General features: G+C 39.4%; 1 protein-coding gene across 2 annotated transcripts in view; it reads left to right on the top strand.

The window, feature by feature from the left end:
• AACS (acetoacetyl-CoA synthetase) overlaps positions 1–22,666 on the top strand; it is a 103,673-nt gene that overhangs the window by 20,080 nt on the left and 60,927 nt on the right. The window contains exons 9-18 of one of the 2 annotated variants that reach the window (XM_071763707.1): positions 2,312–2,392; positions 3,046–3,170; positions 5,756–5,820; positions 5,999–6,121; positions 7,427–7,540; positions 8,024–8,149; positions 10,389–10,458; positions 11,302–11,360; positions 11,905–12,107; positions 14,626–14,779. In XM_071763707.1, coding sequence (XP_071619808.1) covers positions 2,312–2,392; positions 3,046–3,170; positions 5,756–5,820; positions 5,999–6,121; positions 7,427–7,540; positions 8,024–8,149; positions 10,389–10,458; positions 11,302–11,360; positions 11,905–12,107; positions 14,626–14,763 — 1,104 coding nt within the window. In that variant the 3' untranslated portion in view covers positions 14,764–14,779. Of the gene's footprint in view, positions 1–2,311; positions 2,393–3,045; positions 3,171–5,755; positions 5,821–5,998; positions 6,122–7,426; positions 7,541–8,023; positions 8,150–10,388; positions 10,459–11,301; positions 11,361–11,904; positions 12,108–14,625; positions 15,977–22,666 lie in introns of those variants that run through there. The other variant, XM_071763706.1, reaches the window with a different exon arrangement.

Raw genomic sequence — 22,666 nt, 5'->3', positions numbered from 1 at the left:
CAGAAATAGTCCATGGTCTCTGCCTTATTTTCTAGCCTCAGATGAATTGGTTGTAATAGTTAAAAATGCAAGAAGAAATGACATTTGAGCAGAGACATTTTGATTATTGCTTATTTGCAGTGAGCTTCAATGCTGCTTTGTTACTGTACTGATACTAGAGATGCCAATAGGCAGCTTGCTTGAAGTGCACAGCTCAGTTTATCTAATTCTTCAGTATGCTTCAGGTCTGTTTTTCTCCAAATACTGTTTTCTTGACACACAGTGAAATGACTTAGGTAAATAATGAAAATTAAGCCCAGTATTGGGAGATGGTTTAAAAAGTAGTGCCTAAGAGGGAGTAAGATTTTTCTGGTCTTAGAAGTGAAGCTCTATAGTATTGAACCATTGGGTGCGCTACATAAATTGGAAATCTTTCTAATTCTTGAAAAACATTAGTGAAGAGTTCTGAACTCCTAAAAGTGTTCTTTTTGCCCCACCCAGACAGGCTCCTTTTCAGATACTCCTGCCTAAAGAGTTGTTTTGTAAAGTCCTGATCAGCTCATTTCTCTCCATCTTAAATACTTGTAAGACCTGGGTTTAAATAGCTGCTCTGTTACAGACTTCTCTTGTAACTGTAGGCAATTCCTCTGAGGATTTTTCATGCTCTGACTCTTTCTGAACACCACAGAGAACACTGGTTGGAGAGCAGGGCCAGAAGCCATGAGGAGCTCTTGCTCTCAGCTGTGTAACTGTTCAGCTCAGGTCCCTCAGGTGCTGATGATGTAGCTCAGGAGCAGCAGTGCCTACTGATTTTTATTTTTTTTTTTTTTTTTTTTTTGGCACTCCAGGTGCTCAGCACTTTATTGGCTGTATATTAAACTCAGTGAAGACAGGCAGGCCAGTAAGCTTTTATCAGCTGCCTCATCTGTCAGGAAAGGCAAAAAACCACTTAGGATTTATTGTGTGGGTCATACAATTCCTATAAATAAACTTGAGAGAGCATCTTGGGCTGTAAGCTCTTTACAACAGCTACGCTTTCCACCACCGTACCTTTGTTTCCAGACTGAGTTACCAGACTTTGCAGGGGAATAGTTCATAGCCTTTATCTAAAGTCATTGTTAAAAACTTCCTTTTGGTTGCAAAGCTGTGAAATAGCCAACTTTTAAATCTAATTTCACTACTATATGTGGCCCTTTGAGATTCTCCAGAGGTATTGTGCTTACTTTTGTAAGTAGAATAATTGACACCTGCAATTCTATTGGCAACTTAATTGTTGGACACAAGTGTCTCTAAAAATCGGTTTTTTTATCTTTAAATGCAGCTGTTGGTAGCTGTAGCTAGGTGGCAGCATTGGGACAGCATAGTGTCTTCAAACATCATCAGGTGAATTCAGACCTGGTTCCTTCGACTTGCAAAGAAAAAAGATTTACTCCTTTATTTTTATTCAATGTGTTCTGCCTTTTCTCCCGAAGCATGTGCTAATTATACAACTCTACTTTTTCATTTCAAATATTTATCTGTAATCTGTTTTCTTTCAGCATAAATCTGGTTTCATGCTTATGAGACTTAAGAATTCTGTTAACTCTATTTTATAAACTCATCTTTATAATAAAACCAACGACATTAATTTGTCACTGCAGTGAAGTGATTTAGTGAATTAGTTTGTAAATATATTTATCCTAAGTTATGCTCTCCTAAGTGATGCTTAGATGGTACTTCAAAAAGGTACTTCAGGCTTTCCAACAAAGGAGAAAAGGAAGTAATATATTTAAATACATTATTTTTCATATTGATTCTCTGAGCAGTGAACTTTTTTTACACTGCTAGTCTTCAAGAGATGTCCATAGTTAGCTCTTTTGTTTTTTAGATCTCAATAGATAGTTGGGATAAATAGTGTTAATGTTGCTGCAGCTGATAGCAGCTCCCAGTTGCTTCAATATATTGAAAATGAAACTCTGTCAAAGGACTTATCTTAAAATCTGACTGATAAAAGCATGTTGTTAAAATTATAGCCTGCATGGAGTACTGCAACTCTGACCAGAGTAGGAGGTGAAGGATGTTACATATTCCATGGGTTACAAGTGAGGTAGAGTGGGATTTGCTGAGGTCTAGTGTGAGGTTGAAAGGTTGTATGAGGAAAATGTAGAGCGCAATTGCTGCTACTGTAGATAGGTTTTGGGATTTGCATCAGCTGTGGTGAAAGGAAATGCCTGAAATCCTGGAGTTCATCCTGTGAAGAACTAGCAGCACTAGGTTTTGTGAAGCCTTCATGTGCTGTCAGAGTTCTGCTTTTCATTTCTGTGAACTTATTTTTCTTGTACTGTTTTTGCAGGGTACATTAATACAGCACCTGAAGGAACACATTCTTCATGGCAACATGACCAGCAATGACATTATTATGTACTATACAACAGTAAGTGTGGCTTATTAAGACATTTTAAACACAATTTTTTCTTATAAAGATCTACAAATACATTTTTATGTGGCTTTAGTTGTTCTGCAACAGCTGGAATAATAAAAAGCATCAGGGACCTTTCTGATGGGAGGTTAAACTCATGTTAAAAGTTTCTAATCTAATTAATGGGGAAAATGCATTGATTTTTACATTCTCTTAAGTTTATTGATCTGCCTCCTCAATATCACCTGCAAAATGTGCTGCACCTTCCTGAATTGTGCAAGGCTTGGTGGGCAGAAAAGAAGCTGCATAGCTCTACAGTAAAGGAAAACTTTAAGGGTTCAGTTATGTGGCTTTTTTTCTGATGCTGTATAAAGAAAATGATTAGGTATTTGTAAGCGTAAGTCAGATGAAGATCTAAAATAGCTGATCCAGTCTTGGGACAGGTGAGAAGATAAACTGTTCTTCAGCCTTATTTTCTGATATTCCTTACTTTCTGATTCCTAAATAATACAACTAGATGTAAAAAGCAGGCATGGGCATAAACTGAGGTGTTGGCTTAACAGTTTCTTAAAGCAGGAAAACTGTCAAAAGCTACACCTGTCCACCAGTTTCTAGTTGCTGTAGCTGTCAAAGATTAGAAACTAATTTAGGTATTTTCTCTTTTCCAGACTGGTTGGATGATGTGGAATTGGTTAGTGACTGCACTTGCTACAGGAGCTTCAGTGGTCCTGTATGATGGATCTCCTCTAGTTCCATCTCCAAATGTGCTCTGGGACTTGACTGACAGACTAGGGTATGTAGACAACATTAAATGGAAGGACAATGGTTTTAGTTCTTGTTATGATGCCTGCATAAAAGCAACCTCATTAAAAGTGTTATTACCTTGATCAGAAACTACTATACAGCATGACTTTTTTTTTTTTTTTTTTGCTTAGCCTTGGGTAGAAGTAATTTTTAAAATTTTGTACCAAAATGTTTGAGAGAGAGTGCAGAAGAGACAAAGAGCTGGTTGCTTCAAATTTGAGTCAAGTATTTGGATTCTGGGCAAACAGACTTTTGGTTCAATAATCAGTTTTCAAGAGCAGCCTTTTCAAAATGCAGAAATTAGAAGCAATCTGAAGAACAATTGCTGAGCACATTCAGAACATAGAAAATAAGAGTCCTTTATTCCAAGCAGCTTAGCATAAGACTCAATATATCACTTTGACTTAGACATAAATTGACTGGAAAGACTTGGCAGGGTTGCTTATATTTTAATATTTTGCTTTTTAATGTATAATACCTATTTCTTCCTCTTAAGCTCTTTAATTGTTGAGCTCAGTCCTTTGTGTCTTAAAATGGTCACAGTGCCCTCTCTGGAAGCCTAGAGAAATGATAGGTACTGGATAAGCAGCTGTAAAATCCTGTGCAGGTATTTAACTTTGTACACTGGTGAAACTTGGTTTATTTTTTTGGTAAGTTTGTTTTACCAAATGGATGTAAGGAGTAGATCTGAGTTTTTTACTGATAAAATGGGTGTAAATTTTAATTGAAAATAATTCACTTGTGGTGGAAAGTGGATGCCAAAAGATGTACTTTCTGACTCTTCATAATTAATAATTTAAACATCAGTGTCTTTTATGACATGTAATATTTAAAGACTGACATTTTGTCTCTGGCTGCTATGATTTGAAGGTTAATGCCTAGTCAGAATGCTTCCAACACAAAAACCAATACAAACCAAAACCATAAACTTAAGACACCTCCTACCTCCCACCCAAAAAAAACCCCCAGGAGAACAACAGGCAAAAATTTAGAATCGAAGTAACACAGCTTATTTTTAAGTGTTGTTTCTACATGCCAGAAGTAAGTGAAGATAACTGAAATGTGTCTGCATGTCTCACTTCTATAATCTGGTGCTAAAAGTGGTGGCCATCTGTGTGGTACTTCATAATGCAGTCTGTTCCCAACTCACTCATATGTTACATATTTAAAAAAAAAAAAAGGCTTCAACATGTTAAGACTACCTTACAGCTCTAAAGATGCCCCATGTTTGCCCTTCAGGTAGCATATTCTTAATAGTGTCATCAAGATATCTTGTTCTGCATTACAAGAATTACTTCAGTGGACATCAGTTCCATCTCTGAACTGTATTTAGTCATCATCCGCCAATTATATAACATTTGGAGGGAAATAATAGGAGACCAGGCTCTACCTGTGCTATAGAGCAAGTGACAAAGAGCTTAAAGAAAGAAAGATTATGTATTCTACCTGAAGAATATGCAGTAATTTGAAGCATGAAAGAAAGATATTACAGAAGGGTAAAAATAGTTGACAGGATTGTGGTGCATGGTAACTGAGGGAGCTGTGTACTTCTGTGGGCTCTCATGGAGCTGTTCCCATGTACCTGATAAATTGCTCTGTGCACCAATGTCCAACTGGCCTGTCCTTGTCCAAGAGGTGGAAGCCTCTGGGGCTGTCATCCATTCACTTAAATGGCAAAGGAAGACTTTAATAGACTTGAAATTTTCTAATCTGGGAATGAAACTATATTATCTCGAGCTCTTCTACCTTCCATCTTGCCTGCAGAATAAAGGCAAATACAGCACCACCTTAGTTTAAGTTCTGATGATGAATGTGTTGCCCATGATCTGTACACTCAGACTGTAGCCCTTATCCTTATCTTTCCCTATGCATTTTCTTGAGTGACTTTATTGCTGTAATATAAAATAAATAAGCAGAAGGCAGGGAAAAAGATTTGCTGAAACATTAAAGTAGCACTTCCATTGATGGAGTGGGGAAAGGGGTATAACCTTTATTTCAAGTTTTAATTATGTTGTATTGGAGAGCTCTAAATACACTTTTTCCAAAAAGCCAAGTTTCCTGCTCAGGTAGGCACCTGCAACTCTCAGGCAGGTATCTAAGAGGAAATCACTGGCTTCTGTGGTCAGAGTGAAGTATTCTTTGTTAAACTGTGGCCTGAAATGGCAAATTTGTATATGTAGGAGTGTAACAAGGGAGCAGTTCTGTATTAACAGCTCAGTGGCAATTATGGCCCATTAATGAAGTAAATGTTATAACATCTTGTGATGTCTTTGGAGTGCTCTGCAGTTAGGCATTTCTGTAAATGAAAGTGAACGTTTTCCACGAGGTGGGAAAGCTTTGTTTAATATTTAAAGATTTAATTATAAGTTTCAAAGCTGCAGAAGTGACATGTGATCTGAATAATTTGATTGCTCCAGAGGATGTGCCTTGCACTTAAAGCTTTCTGAGACTGTATTGCTTGACTAATCAATGTACTGAGTGCCTACAGCCTCTGTTTACTGCAGTGAGAATTGAAGGCCGTTAGAATTTTAGCATATTTAAGTATGCAAAACATTTAAACTTTTTTTCCTCTAGGATCACCATCCTTGGAACGGGTGCCAAGTGGCTGGCTGTGCTACAAGAGAAAAATTTAAAACCATGTAAGCTTCAAAAAGCTCTTGAATCTTTCCTGTCTTCCCTCCTGCCTTTCCTCTCCAGGTTCTGGCCTTTCATCTTGTCACAAAGCCCTTTCCTTATTCTGGATTGTAGTGACAAATAGTTAAAAACTCTTGTAAAAATTCTACCTTAACCAATTTTGTTGGTTTCCTGCTTTTTAAGGTGAAACACACAATCTCCAAACACTCCACACTATCCTGTCTACAGGATCCCCACTCAAGGCTGAAAGCTATGAGTATGTCTACAAACACATAAAGAGCAGTGTCCTTCTGGGATCTATTTCAGGTGAAGCTTTTATTCTGCATGCACCTCACCTATTCTGGTCATTGCCTGTGCATTTTCTTCTTGCTGGTTTGCTGCTGTGCATTTGGGAAGCTTAAGCCTTGGATCATTCAGGCTTGGTTATAGTTAAACTGTAATTGTCATTTTAGTGCAGAGATTTTCTGCATAATTTAGTGTGCCATAATGAAGCTTATATACTCAAAGGCTTTTTAGGGGGAATGTTTCAGAGATGGTGAATGTTTTGGGTTTTAGCTTTTATTAAGCAGGATCATTTATTTTGACTGGCTGTCCTTAGGGGTAGCAGGGTGAGATCAAGAAAAAAAGTCTATTAACCTACAGAACATACTGTTCTGCAAATAGCTGACTTCAGCAGAAAATACCTCTTGGAGGGGTTTTTCCATGTTCCCATTTCAATTCTTTTGTGCCAAGTAATTGGCACTGCAGACAGATTTTGTGTAAATTATGTAATTAGAGAAATATCAAGCCCCCATACTGTGCAGTTTGTTGTGAGGAGTGTTAGCAGAGGCAACTCCTATTCACATAAGGTCTGCTGCACAACTCCTCATTCTGCTTTGTAATGAGGACTGACTTTTTCAGAGGGCTTTTAAATGCAGTTCAGTTTGATTTTAAATTCTGACTGTTCTGCTGCTGATGTTACCTCTGACTCTAGTGTTAGAAAAAGTAGCACTGAACCTTGAGTTTGCTATTATAGACATTTGTAGTCTCAAATGCAGAAGACTATTTTTGGTTCAAGTTAGCATTGCTTTGTGTCTTTTAATTCTACTTCTTTGAAGCCCTAGAAAGACTATAAATATTGCTATTAAGTAAGCACTTTGACAGTATCTATTTTTAAGATAACTTGAAGGGTTGCCCTCCTTCCCCCTGAGAACAGATAAATAACCTAAATAAATATTGACTGGGGACTTTAATGAAAGAAAGCACATATTTCTTAATTGTCTTAAATATCCAAGTCTGTAAACTGGGGCTGCTTTATTTTCTCACTCTTACATAAAGAGGAATTTTCTTAAATGAGATTAAAAAGAGATTGTTGGTAGAAGAAAAGTTATGCCTTAAGGAATATTTCTGCATGAAGGGTATAACATATTAAAAGGCATATAAAGTGAGAAAAGCCTTCTTCTATTAAGTAACATAACATTTCAGATAATACTGTTTATTCCACGCTGACCAATGTGGATCAGAAGCATTTGGCAAAGATGGCAGTTTGATTTTCTAGAGTTCTTACCTAGTTTTCAGTTTTGCTTTTCCCAAAAAATGTTGTGTATTCTAAATGTACTTATTTTATTGTAGGTGGAACAGATATAATTTCATGTTTCATGGGTCAGAATGTTACAATTCCAGTTTACAAAGGAGAAATTCAAGCCAGAAATCTTGGAATGGCTGTAGAAGCATGGAATGATGAAGGTAACCATTATCCAAAATATTATGTACACTTACAAAATACAGGAGTTGTGTGATCTTAAGTTTAATTCATTAGATGAATAAACAGTCAGATGTCAGGTGATTTCACTGTAGAAACATGTTCTACAAAACCTGTATCTGGATTATATAGAAGTCTAGTGAAGATAATCAATGTGTAAAAAGGCCCTTCTCCTTCCTGTGCTCTGCTAAATCTTATCGAGGTCAAATTCCAATTTCTGGCACGTGTGCTAATTTTTTATGTTGCTGTGGATGCCAGGCTTGCTCCTTCCCTGTGGTGTAACTCCTGAAGTTACTGAGATTCAGATAGGGATGAGTTTGAGGAACTGAACACCAGCTGTTAACACCACTGATCACAGCTCATCTCTACATCAGCATCTGGCACGTAAATAATAACAGTAGATGCTCTGCTGTGGTACTCTGTTTACAGAAAGGAAATGAAGGATATATCCTCTTTTTTGTAAACAGGAAAACCAGTTTGGGGTGAAAGTGGAGAGCTGGTTTGTACCAAGCCTATCCCTTGTCAGCCTACTCACTTCTGGAATGATGAGAATGGGAGCAAATACAGAAAGGCTTATTTTTCAAAATTTCCAGGTATGTAATGAAAGACTTTGAACACGGCTCAAACTGACTAAGAATATAGATTGTAGTGCTGCTCTTGGGAAGGTGCAGGTGTTTTCTTGCCAGTGGCAGGCAGGTGCAGCTTTGAATCTAGACTTCTAGGGTCAGAACTCTATGGCATGTTTCACAATATCTTTTCTACTGCTGTGTTTCAAATTTGGATCCAAATCCGTTTAATAAAAATCTCAGGAAGCTCTAATCCCATTTTACTCCTGCTCTCATTAAGCAAATGTGATTGTAACAGCCCTGATGATCTGTAGTGCAGACATAGACTGCTTGGCATGAGTGTGAAATGAAAATGCTGAAAAGGTGGGGGTACAACCCTCCATTAATGAGTGCTACTGCACCTCTGCCAGACTGCTCCTACCTATCTGGAGCAGAGAATCCTAAGGGATAAGAGCTGACCTTCCACCTCATTAGCATGATGTTTAAGTATATGCTGTCTCAGACATGTATATTCTGCATTCATACAGTTTTCCAGTGGTGGGAAGAGTAAAGGAACAGCTCCTGCAGGCCAGAGGCTTTTTTCCTAGTAATTGTGGAGGACTCCACTCATCCAGAGGTTTTGCTTAGGTGGCATAATGATGCTGAACTCCCTGCTGCCTACTGGGCAGAGGCTTTTGTAGGAGCAGGGCCTCAAGCTGTGTCTTTTTGGAGCTGGAAGCTATTTTATAAATATCAACAATACAGAATCCCTCTGTATTGAATCCCTCTGTATCTTCACAAGAGAAGTCAGGATGTGCAGCAGGAGATAATCATATGGGAAGATTGAGGGAATGTGGAAATTACAGTCTGCATGTAAGCCTGACAACAAATGGAAAAAAAAAAAGTGACAGACTGAGATCACTGTGGTTCTGTCTGAACCAACTTTTCTGTTTTTCCTTGTAAATGGGCTTGAGGTTGTAATGGTTAAATAAGAAATGTTCTTTTTTCATTAGAAAAACCTGAATAGAATTGGCTTGTGTTTCTGTTTGTGGCAGCCTGCTGTAGTGGTATTAATCTTAAAGGGGGGAAAAAAAAAGGTTATTCCAGCTCTGAGAAGTCAAATCAGATTGTACATTAATGCAAATAAGAACATTAAGCTCCCTTGGGAATTACTGATACCTATTGTACAAGTCCAGAAAGCTTTTTGCACAGAATTGTATATCACAAAAGTGAATCAAGATGGACTGGTGGGGATACTGTTACCTTTGTGAAAGATAATTGCAGTTTCTTCAAAATACAGTGTTCAGAGCAGCTATTCATCTGTTTTCCAAAGGATGCTGCATAGTCATGCAAGGACGCATTCAGGAGATAACCTGGGGTTTGATACTAATAATGTGTGAGCTACTCCTCTTTTCATTTCTGTTGCTGCTTCACGCCAGGTGTCCTCTGGAGCATCCCAGCAGCATGGTGGGGTACAGCCACATGCACACACGGGTAGGAAGGGCAGGAAACTGGTGTGACCACCACCTGCCAGCGTGGCACAAGGCCCAAACCAGAGCCTTGGGCCCTGGGGATGTGGCAGGGAGGGTCATGGGGACCCTGTCTAGCCCTGTGCTTCCTGCCAGGTCTGGGTGATGGGGACAGCAGGATGGGGTGACAACAGCAGGTCAGAGGTCCCCGCAAGGGGCTTTTCCTTTTCTTCCCACAGAGAGCTCAGTGAAGGTGAAACTTGGGTATGAGCTGGATTCTCTTGGCTGGCATTTGTCCCCAAACAGGTGTCAGTAGGTGGGGAAGCAGTCACCTTTGCTCATGATGGTGGCACAGGTGCCAGCTAAGTAGCTGGGCTGGCATTAGCAGGCAGGGTGATATCAGCACCCAGGCTGGCAGGAGCACCCAGGCTGGCAGGAGCACCCAGGCTGGCAGGAGCACCCAGGCTGGCAGGAGCACCCAGGCTAGCAGGAGCACCCAGGCTGCATCTCTTGACTCCCTGGATGCAGGGAGGGTCAGGCTGCAGCAAAGTGAGACCTGGTAGAGCTTAGGAAAACCTGGAGGGATTCAGAGTCACCCCAGCAAGTATTCACTGCTCCCTGTGGTGTCCTGGGTTGTCTGCCAGCACCTTGTCACATCCCTCTGGATCCTGATGTTTCCCAGATAGGTGGTAGCACCCTCCTTCATGGTGAAACCACTTGCTCTGTATTTTCCTAAGTTACATGAGGAGTTAGACAAATGTCTGCTGTGCCTGGAGGATTAACAAATCAGCTGCTTAACCTTTGTCATTCATTAATAGGTATTTGGGCCCATGGTGATTACTGCAAAATTAATCCCAAGACAGGAGGAATTGTCATGCTGGGTCGCAGGTATAGTCTTTTGGTGAAAGTATTCTGAGCAAAAGTTAAAATTTGCAAACTTCCCCTCAGAACATAACATACCTGATTCTGTCATGCCTGTTAGCTTTATATGAGTGGTGTTAAATCCTGTATTGTCAATGTCAACCCTTAAATTAATCAGAGCAGCTGGATTACAGGTAAGGAAGCCTATTTTGAACTTCTGCCTTGCTCTTGAGTATGTGAACACAAGACAGTATTGACTTGGGTTTGTGTTCCCTGTTTTATAATGATCATCTTAAAGTCTGAATTGAGAGTGCAGCACATTCAAGGTGGTGAATCCAGAACCTTCTCTTGTCTTAGTTTTGCCATTGATTTGCTTTACAAGAAAACTTGAATGCCAATGACCACAAGCACAATTACAGGAGGTCAGGTATTAAGATCACAGAAAAGCAACTTTTAAATACAAAGTTGAATGCCTTGAGGATGTGTCTGGTATTGGCACAAACAGACATGCTCAATGATGAGGCTGCTAATTATAAAAGAAGTTCCAGCAAAAAGAGGATGGAAAGTAAGGATAAATGATTGTAATATCAGAGTACTACAGAGTTTCTTGGCCTGTTTTGTGGTCAGTGGTGTGTGTGTATTTGTAGGCCACTGGAAAGGGGAGGGACCAGGAGAGGTTAATTAATCTTGAGACTCATTCTAACGAGCAAAATGCCTTCTTGAATCAAATTCTTTTTAAATTCTGCTTCTAGTGTGGCTGCATATTCACGGCATGAAATGTAGAGACTTGGTTAATTGCCTTGGTTTTTCTCTTTTCATCAAACTGTAATGACATTTTAATGCTGCTTTTGTTTTGTGTGTAATTTTCAGTGATGGCACATTAAATCCAAATGGCGTGAGATTTGGAAGCTCTGAAATCTATAACATAGGTATGAAATTGACTTTCCACCTCTTTCAGCTATGATATTGTTGCTTTAAATCTGAAATAGAAGCATTACAAAGGTGTTTGGAAGGATTAAGTAATAAAAGTGTTACCGTTTTTCAAATGAAAGACAGCACAGAGCACGTTAGCACTCAGTAAAATTCTGGGTTTTGGACTTGAAATTGGTTGGTTTCCTGAAATTTTTGGTTAATTTCTCTTTTCTTTCTATGCAGCAGTGGGGATGGTGAGGAAAGCCAAAGAAAATGACTTATCCATCTTAAAAGTTAGCAGTTTTTTCGTCTTGTTCTGGGCCTGAATATACATGACCTTTAAACCTGGATTTTCACCTGAGCAGGAGTTAAAATTTCAGAGCATCCCAGAGGGGAAGCTCATTGCAGAATAATGAGACTAATGTAGAATTTCCAGGATGTTTGCTTTGCTTTCGCAGCTCAAGGGGAGGGAATATTTCTTTTGGTGCAACGACAAAAAAATGTTCCTGCAGAGTAATACACAAATGCAAGTCTTAATAAGGCCTCTTCCTTTATTTTCAGTTGAAGCCTTTGAGGAGGTTTCAGATAGCCTCTGTGTCCCTCAGTACAACAAAGATGGTGAGGAGAGGGTGATACTCTTTCTGAAGATGGCATTAAACCACACGTTCAGCCAGGAGTTGGTGAAAAGAATTCGCGATGCGATCCGCGTAGCACTTTCTGCCAGGCATGTTCCAAGCCTCATCCTAGAAACCAAAGGCATTCCGGTATGTCAGGAAAAATGCTGCCTACTTTTTTCTTTGTCACCTTGAATAGTAATTAAGGAGCAGTTGTCACTGCTCTTCAAACCCACATGCATGGAAATTTTAGCATCTCAAAAGTGTATGCGAGCTTTATAAATAGTTTGTCCATGTTGCCTAGCAACATCACTTCATCTCTTCTTCAGTCAAGCATGTTTTTGTTTTTTAACAATATCTAAAAATGCCCCTTCTCAGTTTATAAATATATTGCATTTTCTCAGCAATATAAACTTAAACCTTTGGAAGGAAAATATTAAAAAGGTAATTTAACTTTAGCTCTTCTGTCAACCCAAAGCTTATTTTGTTTTTTGTTTTCCTCTTTTGAATGGCTTTCTTATGAAAGCTGAGAGCACTGAACTAATTTATTAAAATCTTTCTGAAAACCATTTTACTTCTACATCTATTCAGCCACTTTAACTGAAGCTCTATCACTGTCTCAGCTGTAGCAGTAACTAAAAACCTTTGCACTTCTGGAAGCGGAGGGAGAGATTTGTATAGCTGAGGGTTCTGCGTACTCAAGTCTTCTGGAGCTGTTACTCAGGTGTTCTTTTCTGTATGAACTCTTTAGTTTGAATTCCTGTTTCTATAGTCCTCAACAGCAGAACAGGGGTGCAGAGTGTAGTTATCTCAAGTCCATTTGGACAGATGTGAGTGTGTAGAGAAAAGGTTTGAGAAACTGATATTCTGATACCTGTTTACTGCTAGTGTTGGTTCCCCTCTGAAAGAGGTCTGGGGTTCAGGACTAGCAGCTTCCAAAGTGCACACAGAAATCTGGCTCTGAACTGTAGAGTTCTATTTCAAGCCACTGCTGGCATATAATTCTTGGCTCAAAATGTTTTCTTTGCATGGGTGTAAAATCCCCTGCACCTGTTAAATGCTGAGGTCTAGATTTTCTGGGCTGCAAATTCTGGATGAGGTGTTAAACTTGCAAAGTGTGTAAATCACTTGAATGTGCACCACAAAGGTGATGGCAGTGACATGTTTGTGATGGGCTGCCCCTCAGGAAAGCCTACTTAGATCATTAATTAATTCACACTTTGACTGAATTTACAATTGATTGAATTTTAATTACCTTTCAGGTAAATATGCCAGGGTACAGTGATCAAAGCTGTCTCCCTTCTTTCTTTTAAAGTTTTGCTTGGAAGGGAAACCTTTCTATTTTGCAGCTTTTAGAAATTTATTTGAATCCTCACCTGAAAAGATAATCTAATGCTGACTGTACTGACACATACTGGTAGAAATAGTATTGCTGTTCTGAACTAGTTAGGATGTCAGTAATACAAAGCATGCTTTTAATGAGGTATCCAGGTGGCAAAAAACATACTGTAACTTACTAGTATGAATCTTACTAGACCTGTCTTGACCAGAAATAATTATTCTGGTCATCATTCACAAGATGATTTAGTGATTAAAGTAAAAAAAAAATTGCTTTTAACAATCTGCCTGATCTTTTTAAAGGGGGCAGTTCCCTTGGAGGCCACTGAGGTGCTGGTTTTGCTGCACACTTGTGAAAATGAGATTGCTAAGCATTGAGGAGGAAGAGTTGTTGGTTAGGATGGTTCAGGAGACTTAGGGTTACATGTGACTTTACATTCAATAAGGACCAGTTTGAAGTGGTATCAAGATGGATACTGCAAGAATGTATTGAGCTGAGGATTATTTATCCTGGCTCAAGAAGATTGCTAATGAAAAATGGTGGTGCCTGGAGTTCAGGGGTTCCTGTGGCTTTGGAGGTCAGGAACAAGCTGGGTTCCTCATGCAGCAGTAGCCTTGGTGCCTGTGGAAGCACAGATCAGCTTCTAAAATGTTCCTTGACAGAGTTCCTGTTAACATTGGTGTAGATTCTCCTTACTGAACTGTACCAGTCAGAAGTCAGTGGTCTGATCCCAAGAAAAGGATTAGGGGGTTTGTTGTCCATAGTATCCTTGCTTTTAGTTACCCAGTATAATAAATTTGTGACTTTTATGTTGAGAAGAAGCCTTTGTTATGCTTGGTTTTGAAATATTTTAGTGCTGAGGGCCATTTAAGCTCAGTGTTTCACTTTATCCTATTAGAAAAGGACTGTCCATTTCAGATACAAAAGTCATGGCTTTCTTCTCCCGAAGTCCAATGGATTTGGACTTGGGTTTTGAGCCTACACTTTAAAAATTATATATTGTTGGGAAAATGGATGTGTCAGAACATGAAGCATGGAAGATTTTAAGTGTTTATACCACGGTTCTGATTTGGTTTCTCTTGTTTAAGTAGAAGCTTGATCATGTTCTCACAGTATCACTAAACAAAAAACTAAAAACAACAATATCTTCTTAAAATCACTTAAAAACTAAGTGGAATTCAAAGAGGAGATTCTAGTGCCTCAAGTAAACAGAGAAGGGAAGACATTTTGCTAAATGTTGATTGAGTTCTGGGATTGGGGGGGCTGTTAATGTTTCCACAAAGCTACTACATGAACAGTAATTTTATCATTGCTGGTTTTGTTTTTCAGTATACAATAAATGGGAAAAAAGTGGAAGTAGCTGTGAAGCAAATAATTGCAGGGAAACAAGTTGAGCAGCGGGGAGCTTTCTCAAACCCAGAGACTTTGGACCTGTACCAAAATATTCCTGAGCTTCAGAACTTCTGAACCCCACTTGGTTGGGGTTTTAATTTTGCATCTGTCTGTTCTTTTTGTTTTTGTGTATACCAATATTGTATGTAAAGAAAAAGCTTTATTTAATACCAGAACTATTTCATTAAGTGCATTATGAATGGCTTGGGTAAAGCTTAGCTCCCTTTTATTGGTTAAATATGCCATGTATCTTGGAGTTTTTTTCCAGCCTGGAAGGAGAAACCTGCCTGTTTTGATTTTAATTTTTTTTTTTAATGTATATATATATATTTATATATGAGTGCATCTTTTCTGTTTAGATTTACATCAGCAGCCCATCAAAGTGGAGCACCAGTAGCATAAGTTAAAGTTGCAAATAGAGTATTTCTTTCATGAAATAATTGCTTTCTTTTTTTAAACTAGAATTTTAGCAAATTTTTTTTTCAGTCCATATGTTTCAGTCACCTGTAAAGGAATATAATGATTTTAACTACTTGACTGCGAAGCATGAAAGTGTTCTATATGTAGTGTGCATTTAAGTGTTTTTATAAAGCCAAATCATAATGCACTAAACCCACTTGACTTGACTCAGATCAATTTAAGTCTTGAAATATCTCATGGTACCCTTGAAAGGTAATCGCTGCTTTATTTTGCAATGTAACCTTCCTATTGTTTTGAGCTTTTAGTTGACAGACATCTGGAGGCTCAGAAGGTGAGGGAGCAATCAGCTCCTCCTTATCCCTGGTGTAACTCCAGGTTATTTCCATGGAATTTACTGTCATTACTCTGGATTAACATCATTGCAGTTGAAGACAGCATTTTTCTCCTTGTTTTGAAGTTCTTTCCTGGCTGTAAGTCTACAGTCCAGTGTAATGTTAGCTGAAGAATTCCAGTGTGTTCATTTATTAAAAGCTGATGTTTTTGTAACTTTTTTACTAAATGTAATGTTGAAAGTGAAAGACTGTTTTCTAGCTCTGTATCCTTCCAGTTTATAAAGGGAAAAATACTGTAATGAGCATACTAAAATGGTGAAATGGAAGCACTAAAACATAGTTTTCTTTTTCATAAAATAGAATTGGAGTAGTTGTACCAAAACTCTGGCATTCAATATCTCCTGCGCTATTTGAATTTTCTGGGTTAAATATTTAATGCATTAAAATCATGGATGTGTTGAATGCTTTCAGCATTGGTAAAGAGTTAATTAAAATAAATTGATTCTTTATATAAATATATATTATATTTGTTTAAAGTTTTGCTCTGTAATGTCTCGCTTTACTTCCCTTCTGCTTGGATGTCATGAAATAATTCTTAGCTTAATTTTTTTACAGATTTTAATGGCTTTTATCCAAGTCCACCCACTACAAAATCATTGTTCTCAAAATCATTTCTGTTTATAGCTTAATCCTGCTTTCTTTTGCTGAACCCAGGACAAGTAAAACGTTGCTGCTGGTTACATATGGGTGGCTGGCTCATTGAGAAGGTCACAGGTGAACAGGAGTGGATGAAAACACACTGAAAATGTGCCTTGTGCCAGTGCAGGAAGAAACTGTAGGTTGCAATATGTTAATTTTGCTGAAAGAGAGAAATCTGCAGAGAAAGGGGTGTGCTTCATTACTTAAGACAAAATCTAGATGCTCAAGTTTAGCTGCTGCTAGTAAAAAAGATTCTATTTCCTCCACCCTCTCATAGATCTCAGCTCTTGCTCCAGCAAGCTGAAGGCTGATGCAGAATATGTCAAATATTGCTGGTAATAACTCAGTAAGAGTGAAACTGAGGTGAGGTGGTCCCTCTGAGGTGGTCTCTGAATCACAGACATTGTGGACCACCAGCTGCACCTTGACTGCAGGATGCAGAAATGCCTCATCAGCAAATGAAGCTTAAAATGAGTGGGTTCTATTTGACTTGCTGGACTGTACCAAGTCAGGCAATATACCTTGCTGGCTGGGATAAACATGATCATATAAATACCAAACATCCATCAGAAAAGTGTAAAAATGAGCTATCCAGCTGCCAATAACCGATGATTAAAAGTGCTTTTAAATTCCTTCCCCTCTTGCACACTACATATAAATTTTACATTAACTGACTTTGTATTCATTAAAGCTTCATTATATTGTTCTTTAATTCATGCAAAATGTCTGGAGTTTACAAAGCCCACAGATCTTTATTAATAAGTTATTTTGGGATATTTCATTAATTAAAGATAGTTTAGAAGCACAGATATATTAAGAACATATACAATGCCTTGAGGCTGTTTCTTTGAATCCTTTATGCTGCTGGAAGCACTGTAAAAAGCTTTGTTAATGGATATAATTTGATCTCATGCAAATGTCAGATGTTGCATAGCTTTTTGCAAAATATAGTTACAAACAAAGTAGATGTATTTATACTTCTGATTTATACTTTAGAGTTTCAGAAATGCTGGACAGTGGCAGCTCGTGGAGATCCAGTGAGGAGGAGAGGTGAGTGGGTGCTTGCACTGGTGGCTGTGGCAGGGCTGTGAGCACCATCCAGGCTTCTAGAGTCCCTCTTCCAAACCCTCTTTTCCATACAAACAACTTAGACTGACATGGCTATGTCAAAATATCAGTTGCATGGAAGCAGGCAGCTGAATACCTCAGTCAGCAAAGGAAGAGTAGAGAGGAGTTGGTCAGGAGTGGTCAAATGTTTCAGGGAGGGTCCTGGCAAACTGGTAGCACCCAGATGCTTGACTAGAAGGAGAAGGTAGTGATACCACAGTGTGTCTACCTCCGGTCTTTTTAATCCAGAAAGTCTTGATGCCTCAGGGCTGTAACTGGGTGTACTTGGTAATGTGAATCCCTCTTCATTTTTATTGCCTGTTTATAACTTCAGGTTTACATGTGCAGATCTGAGTGGCATGCAAATAGAGAGAGTCCTGGAAACTGCTTTGAGCCTCTGATATGTGTTCAACAGCAAAGAAATTCAGAGCAGAAAGACTTCAGCTTGGTGCTTTCCTCAGTCCTCTGCATATTTGAGTGGCTATTGAATTATATGATGGAATCAGCCCACTTGTCCTTGAGTCCTTAAGAGACATAGTTTTATCACTCCCCTTTTAGAAATATGCTATTGTCAGCTCCTGTTAGAGCAGATACTTCCCTCTCCCACTACCTTATGATGTCAATTAATTCCTCTGGTTAGTGCTGGTTCTCAAAGAAATAAAACGAGCTGGTACACAACAGCCCAAGCAGGGCGTAGCTGATAAAATTGTTTATTGTTATGTGCAGGAGAAATGGGTTATGTGAATTACTTATTCAGTGATTTTAAAAACATAGGTAATTGCCTGATGGAATGCAACTTCCCTGGGGCCATTATTGTCTTTCAGTTTAATGCATACATATTTAAAAGGAGATGGTTTACAAGACAGAGCAGTCAGTCACACAGGTAAAGGGGTGTTAATATTTAAAATGTGTTAGTAAGGAGTACCTGTTCTTGAAACAAACTGTAGAATTTGGGTTTTGGAAAAAACTGGTGTCTGAAGGGAATGCTCTGGCAGGTAGATGGTGTCTGGGTGAGGGATGGTTTCCAAGTGAATCTTGGTGGAATCTTTGTGTCCCTGGGTGCAAATGCAGCTGTAGTTCTCCTGTTGATGAGTGCAGCATGCAGCAGAGCTTTGGTGTGGCTAAATAGCAAGATTGAGTTGTTTAATATCTTTGTGGATAGTGTGTGAATCTTGGATGCTGACCAGGCTGTGGAGGGAGGAGAAGGTTCGTGGACAGGGAGAACTTCTTTGAATGTGAAACCTTTGGAGCAGGCTGGTGGAGCACAGTGCAGGAGCAGCATGAGATCAGGTCCTTTATTCTGTGATTTGTCCCCGTGGTGGTCAGAGGTACAAGAGCTTGGTTGAAGTGGGAGGGGCAAAGACAGATTTATCAAATAATATGTCTAAAACTGCCCCATGCCTGGGTCAGAGCATGGAACAGACAATGATTTGGAAGTATTGTTTTTAAAAATGCTTCACTTTTCTTTCTGCATTTCCATTTGTTCTAGTGGGTCACTTTATTGAGCAGTTAACCTTTGTCCACTTTTGAGACTCTGGTCAGAGATGTTTCAGTACATATTGAGGATCTGATCTTCCTACAGGTGATCTTTGGAACTCAGCATCAAGCAATTTTTCCACTTAAAGCTTTTAGCTCCTTACTAGTTTCCTGAGATATCTATCTACTGCCTGGATTTCTTGTGTCCTACAGAGCTGAGATGATAAATCCAAAAATGTTTGGTTCATCTTTTTCACTTCATGAGGAGGGTATTTTTAGCTCTTAAATAATCGGGTCTTAGACAGCAACAAGAGGCAACTTAATTTTCTTCTACATCTTTTATAGAAAGAGGAAGCTGTGTCTTCCAGAAATAAAACCAGGGTATGAATTGCTGTGAAGCATGGCTGCAGTCCAGTGTGGCAGCCTTAGAGCTGATGAGAGGATGCATATTTTCCTTGTTGGGAATTAGGGGCCTTTTTAGATTCAAATAATGAGATAATCAACATCAGTTGGAGCATCTTGCTCTACATGATCTGTGTGCAAATTGGAAGTGAATCCGTTACGCAAAGGAGAGGGAAAAGCAGTCTCTGAAACACTATTAATGAGTCCAAGAGTGTCTCAGAACAATTTCAGTTGCAGAACAATAAGATGTCCCAAAGTATTAATGTAACAGCCTGCAGCTGTCCACACAAGTTCTCATCCTTGCTTCTGATGGCCAGAGAAATTCTTCCAAACCACCAGTTGGAGATGAACTTAAGTGATAAAACAGTGGTGGTGGGGGTGGGAAAATCCTCAGCATGCCATTGTTTAACTGGGCTATGTAGCACATTAGTGAAAGCTTAATTGGACCTTGTACTTTTTAATTAGAAGACCTTAATGAATTCTCATCTTGCTACATTTGACAAGTGGTTTTGCAAAGTTCAAGAGGCTTATCAGCATTCAGCCTGAGATTCCAGCTGAAATAATAATGTCCCCTGGAAAAAAAATAAATCTCCAGAATCATTAATTAATTTACAAAAGCATATTAAAGTGTACATGTAGAGGTTCACTAATGAGGAGTTTGCTTTAAAAAAAAAATTAAAAATCCCTTTTTCAGTTTTGTTCCCCAATCTGCAGTGATTTAGAGGAAGTTAAGAATTAGTTGTTGCAGGGTAGTGGTCCTACTGATGGGTGTTTTCTCTTTTAATTTTACAAGGAAGTTGTGTTAACAATTCCAGCCTGTGGATCCATAGTGTTGCCAAAGGAATAGAAGATTATTTATTCTCCTTGCACACTCTGCTGTAACCATCCTGTTAGAAACATGGCTTGGTTGTATTGCCTTCATCTCCAAAGCCCTGGGTGTGGTACTATGGAAAATGGCTCCAACAGCAGCCTTGGAAAGAGGGGTCTGATTTGTAAGAGCAAGCTCTAAACTGAGCAGAAGGATCTGGTCAACAGGGGAGCTGAAATCAGGAGGATGGGAATGTTTGAGAGTGGATGGATGCAGAACTGATGCTGCTCTAGAAAGAGACTGACCACAGGAGAATCCCAGTCTGCTTATGATGTTGTTACAGTGCTCAGGCTGCTGCTCCTGCCCAGGAAAAGTTGTTTTTAGGAGCTTGCTAATGTGTGGAGTTGCATTTCCTTCTTTTGCAGTGGATTTTAAACTGATGGGATTTGTCTGCAGCTGGTCCTGTGGGATGTTGGGACTGGGACAGACAAGGCAGCTCAGCAAGGGGGTGGCTACACCCCAAGGACTCAAGTGTATTTAACTTCCTGGCAGCACATGAATTTCCCTTTAAACCAGCTGTATTGCTCTTCAACTTTTATTAGCAATGGAGAGGTTAAAGCTAAATTGAGATAAATTGCATAAAGAAAATTATGACACTTTGTGCTAGCTTAACTAACTTGGTTAAAAAGGTGAGCTGAGTTTAACCAGGTGTGACTTCTAAGCCTAGATAGGGCCTAAGGAGGTAGCCTTGAGTGTGCAAATGTGATATTCAGTGGAGACTTTTAATCTGCCTGGTTCTCATATATAATAAAATATGCTAGATACATGGCACTTCGTGAATTAATGCAAGAGTATAAAGCATGAAGAGAGTCTTGTACAGGATTTGTTCTTATAATGCAAATGCCAAGCAAGGCTTTACATGGACCTGGCTATCTGGAATCATGGAACCTATTTCATGCTTCATTTCAGGGCTGGTTCCAGTTTCCTGAACCACTTTATTGTGAGAGTACACGTGGAGGGGGAAATGGGGAAGGAAATGCCCATGTGAGCCCCTTCCTGGGGAGGTATGTGAGCTTTTAGAGAACATGGGGCCTCCAGTGGCTGTTAGGAAAAGATGGAATAGTTGGGAGGAAGCAGTGGGAGAGATCAGCCTGTCAGCTTTCTGTGCCCTCTCCCCACTACACTTGGTGCAAGGTGTTATTAAACTCTGCTGGTGTGAATTGGATTGCTGGGGCTTTTAGGGTGGGGGAGACAAAAGCCTAATTGCTTTTTGTCCAGGCTCTTTGTCTACCAGAGAAAGCATGCAGAGGGATTTCTCTTTAGTGTCCTGCAACAGACAGAAATACAGTATTGCCAGGGTTGGCCTAATGAGAATAGTCCCCATTTGTAACCTGGGGGTTACATCTCCTGCGGAGTGGCAGCCCTGGGGCTGTTGGGATGAGAGAAGATGCTCTGGGCATCATGGGGAGAGATGCAGGTGGCCACAGACCTCTGCTCCTTCTCATCAAAACTTCCCTCCTGCCTGTGCTGAAGTGGGACCAGACCGTGTTCTGACCCCTGTGAGCCCAGGGGAGGGCAGCTCTGGCCTCAATGTGTTTGTGCCAGCAGTGTTGGGATGACAGATTAAAAAGACACCTGCAGAAAAAGAAAAAAAAAGCTGAGGCTGATGGTAAGGTGATGAAACATGGGGAGTGCCAAAGACAGCTACAAACCCACACTGATACCAGGATGTTATCACTCCCCTGGTGAAGCCTGTAATTAGATTGAGAAGATGACAGCTGCCTCTGATGGCATAAAAATATTGAGATAAGGCTGCAAAACCAGAGATTTTTCTCCTAATGCAGCTGGAATTAAAGCTGGGGAGGGAGTGATATTGATAGCTCATAAAAATAAAACTTTTTTTCTGAATTGGTTTATTATGTTAATCTCTGGGAAAGTAAAGCAGCTATATAAATTGGATGAAGAAAGTTAGCACTGCAGGAGTTACTGTGGTTAAAGGTAGGGAGTAACCAGACACTGTTTAACATCTCCAGTGATGATTCTCCTTATCTACCACCCACATGTGCTTTGTCCCTGTCCTGCATTTGGGAAGAGACCACCATGGGCTCTGGCTGAACCCTGGGACTTGTTTTGAGTGTGAAGGAAGTACTGGAAGCATCCTAGAGAAAAGGTTGAACCCATTTCCTCCCTCATGTCAGAATTTCTGCCTTTACTCCTCAATGTAAAACCTCAGTTCCTACTGGTGCTAGATGAAATTATTACTTTCAAGTACAAACTGGAGGCAAAGAAGTTTTTATACAGTGTGGAGTCTGATGTGACAATTCTATTAGGTTCCAGTGGGTACCTGCTTGACCCTGTAAATTGAAACTCCAAAAGGTCACTCTGTCTTATCATGGTATTTAATTTTCTGTGCTTCAGCAGCAGGGTGTGAAAGGAAGCTAGAATGAATTTATTCAAATCTAAGTAGGAATTTAATATGATGAAAATAACTATTTTTTTTAAAATTACTCTAATCATACGAGAGCATTACTCTATGTGTTCTTCCTTTTCCTGGCCCCTGACCTGGAAAGGCAGGCTTGAATATTGATGTGATGGATCAGCTTGTGACCTCTGTCTGCACCACAGGTTTGTTTTTTCACTTTTAACATTATAAGACTGTCCTTAACAGAGACTTGGATTCATATAGTAAAGATAGAGTTAAGAACTAAGCATCCAGCTCTGGGCTGCACTGCTA

This window comes from Heliangelus exortis, chromosome 19 (assembly GCF_036169615.1).
Source record: "Heliangelus exortis chromosome 19, bHelExo1.hap1, whole genome shotgun sequence".
Classification (NCBI taxonomy): Eukaryota; Metazoa; Chordata; class Aves; order Apodiformes; family Trochilidae; genus Heliangelus; species Heliangelus exortis.
The sequence above is the reverse complement of the archived record's forward strand: the minus strand, read 5'-3'. Positions and strand labels throughout refer to the sequence as shown.